General features: G+C 35.3%; 1 protein-coding gene across 2 annotated transcripts in view; it reads left to right on the top strand.

Moving 5' to 3' along the window:
• Positions 1 to 460: 460 nt before the first annotated feature.
• LOC106940444 (centrosomal protein of 162 kDa) overlaps positions 461 to 3,163 on the top strand; it is a 45,631-nt gene continuing 42,928 nt past the window's right edge. For both annotated transcript variants that reach the window (XM_015023196.1, XM_015023195.1), the window contains exons 1-2: positions 461 to 551; positions 2,246 to 2,369. In XM_015023196.1, the coding sequence (XP_014878682.1) occupies positions 492 to 551; positions 2,246 to 2,369 (184 nt within the window). In that variant the 5' untranslated portion in view covers positions 461 to 491. The remainder of the gene's footprint in view (positions 552 to 2,245; positions 2,370 to 3,163) is intronic.

The raw sequence follows: 3,163 nt of genomic DNA, 5'->3' as shown, positions 1-3,163 counted from the left end.
TACGGAGCCCTCCAGGGGACATAGGATTTTTTTCTTCTTTTGCGTTCCCTCGCAAAACCTTTGCATCCCCTCGCAAAATGTTTTGCGTTCTCTCTCGGTTATGTAAAGTCAGTGACATAACCCCTTTGTCAAATGGGACACACTAAAATTAGAGTCTCAGTATGCTGCTTATTGTAAGTGTAGCACTTCAGTTATTTGTCATTGTTATTGTTTTTCATTATTTCTTTTCTATTGATAATGCCTTGAAAATAATATACTTGTAAATATGTTATAACATAGGAAGTACACATATTATATAAACATATATCACATACTTGTAATAACACAGGAAATTTAAATAGAAATGTATTGCATTTAAATATTTTTTTAATATTATGTAAGTAATATTAGCATTAAACCGGAGCATTTTACAAGAAATCACTTTGTTTATTAATTTATACTTCATGGGATTCTTTTTCAGGTTCAGTCCACAACTGAGGAGCATTATTACAATGTCTTACAGACAGACTAAGGAAGAGCTGGATGCTGAGTTTGAGAAGTTCCTGAAAGAGGTAATGCACTTAAAAAATGGCAGCTGGTAAACTCCTCAGAAATTAACATTAAAGGGTTAAACACTAGTCTCACATAAATCCACAGTTTAAAATTTGACTTTGGCGCTAAGCATCATGAACACACCTCAAATGGGGGAAAAAACCCCACCAACCATTGTTGAAATTATTTTGCCACATTTTGCTTTCCCTGTGTCAACCACCATACAGAAGACACAGATGGAGGAATCCACTATGTTTATACTGAAAGACCATTGATTCAGAGACTGGATTGGTTGGTACAGCCTCCTTTGTCTGTCTTTCCATTGAAATCTGACGTTTTTCAATATGAAATATCTTTGTATTGAGTTGTTGAAGTTAGGGATATCAACCATTTGATATCATCAGGTTGAAAAATGGGTACATGTCAATTAGGTCTGTCGCTGTGGAGGTTCCTCCACCTTTTCCTCAGTGTTAGTATTTATTTAAATGTTTTCATATAATATATTTAGATTTTCACTTTTTCTTTGGTGGGTTTTCTTTGATGGTGGTTATTGCATTAGGTTGTTTACTAATTTGGGTGCACACATTTAGTAAACGCCTTATGTTTTTTTTTAAGATCATTAACTATTTTGTTTGCTGAGTTTAAGGACTGGCTGACAGAAGGGGGTTGGCTGAAAGGAAAACCAGGAAGTGGAACAGTCCATCAGGCTGCTGGAAGCAGGGGACTTGATGTGAAAAAATCTGCCTCTTTCCACTAATGGCATAATTGCTAAAACCTTTTTGGTGTTAGGTTATTTGGTTTTTATAGTGGTGTTTAAGTCAAAATGTTTTAGTTTAAATTAATCATTTATGTTTATACATTATTTGTCTTTGTCTCCTTCCCTTCCCCTCCTCGTTTGTGTAGGCTAGCCTGTTTGTATAAATTCCCCTGTGTGTTCATTGTGTGAGGTCAGTTTTTGGTTTGTTATCTTGAGTTATGTTTGCCTTAGTTGATTTCTTTTGGGCCCATTTTGTTATATTTTTTAGATTTGTTGTTGAAACCTTTTGTTAAGATGTTTTTTGGAAAAAATAAATAGAAGATATTTTTTTTATATATGCCTTTGTCCTTGTCCTTGACTGGTCGGACCATCACAGTCGCGATAAACAAATCAATGAATTACACAATAAATTAAAATGAGTTCAATAATAAAATGAGGGTTGCTTGTTTGTTTTCATTGCATCTCTCTCTCTTTCTACCAAAGAGACTGCATGACAAAAAGCTTCACTGTGGCACTTAGTTACTCCCTCCTATCTTATTTCCTTGGTAACTGCAAAACACACAGGGAGCTAAAACTCAGTTTTCCTCCACTTTGGCTGAACCCAATACATGGGACATGATAGCGAGAACAGCGACAAAAGTTTATTGACCCCTGAGAGGGTGTATTTGCATTGTTAGATAATTATTTTGCTATTAACAATAGTCTCAAAATGACAATATTCTTGATTATCACTATAATTTCTGGGACAATTAATCGCCAGCAAAATTTTATGTGACAGGCCTAATTTCAATACTGTGAAAAATATGTTAAGAAAAATATTTTCCTTTTTAAATGCAAAAAATTGATTCATTTAGAAAATAGCCTAGTAGGTTTTCTACTTCTGAGTTTTTGCATTTTGTTTTTCTTGGTGCTGGGCAGTCATTGTTTCGGCATTTTGTTTGATCCAATGTCTAAAAGTCTGTTTCAGATGACTCAGTGGATTTAAGCAGCCCTGACAAGCAGTCTAAAACTAGAAGCAGCCAGAAATCCAGTCAGAAACCAACAGTTTCATGGTGGCAAGATGATGAAAACAGCAGTGGAGGTAAGTCTGTTTAAAGGACTCTTTGTGTGTGACTATGACCTAAGAAAAGACACCACAAACATTTTTTTTTACAGTAATATAATTATATTGATTTCATTCTCATTTTTCACACTTTTTCTCAAGAAAAAAACAAACAAACAAACAAAAAAAAAACCGAAACAAAACAAAACCAACAAAAACAAACCAGAACTTAAATGGGGTTGGCAGGGTAGCTGGAAAACAATCCAATCATTGACATCACATTTCAAATCAAAGCAGCGATTTGAACGATAGGAAGGTTTACAAAAAAATCCGCCATAACAGGCTTGACATATTCTGTCCACTTTGACTATATCTTGTAGAAAGTGTCCCTCTGCACGTTGACAGAAAAAGACCGTCTCTGCAATACATAAATCTCTTTCAGTACATTAACCCGGTCTTCAGTTGTTAGAGGTTCTTGTTTGAGTCATTTTCTTGTGAGGGCCTTTTTGCTCCCAACCAGTAAAGTGTACAGAAGTTTTTGATCATTATAGTTCAGATTGTCCAGCGGTATGTTCCATAAAAGTATGCATTCAAAGTTTAAAGGAAAATCAAATGTGAAAATGTTCTGTAAATGTTCATGGATGCGAGACAAATATTACCGAACGGCTTGACAGTCCCAGAAAATATGTAAACGTTTGGCACTGCCCCCGCCACATCACAGATATTCCCCCTTCCCTGATATCTTTTTTGCTCTGGGTTTATAGATAGATAGATAGCATTTATTGTCACTGAACAGAATTCAACGAAATTTCCATTGCAGCTCCCGTGCAAAA

Source organism: Poecilia latipinna, unplaced genomic scaffold, assembly GCF_001443285.1.
Source record: "Poecilia latipinna isolate Pla-1442-1.1 unplaced genomic scaffold, P_latipinna-1.0 Scaffold3229, whole genome shotgun sequence".
NCBI lineage: Eukaryota > Metazoa > Chordata > Actinopteri > Cyprinodontiformes > Poeciliidae > Poecilia > Poecilia latipinna.
This window is presented reverse-complemented; position numbering and strand designations above follow the sequence as displayed.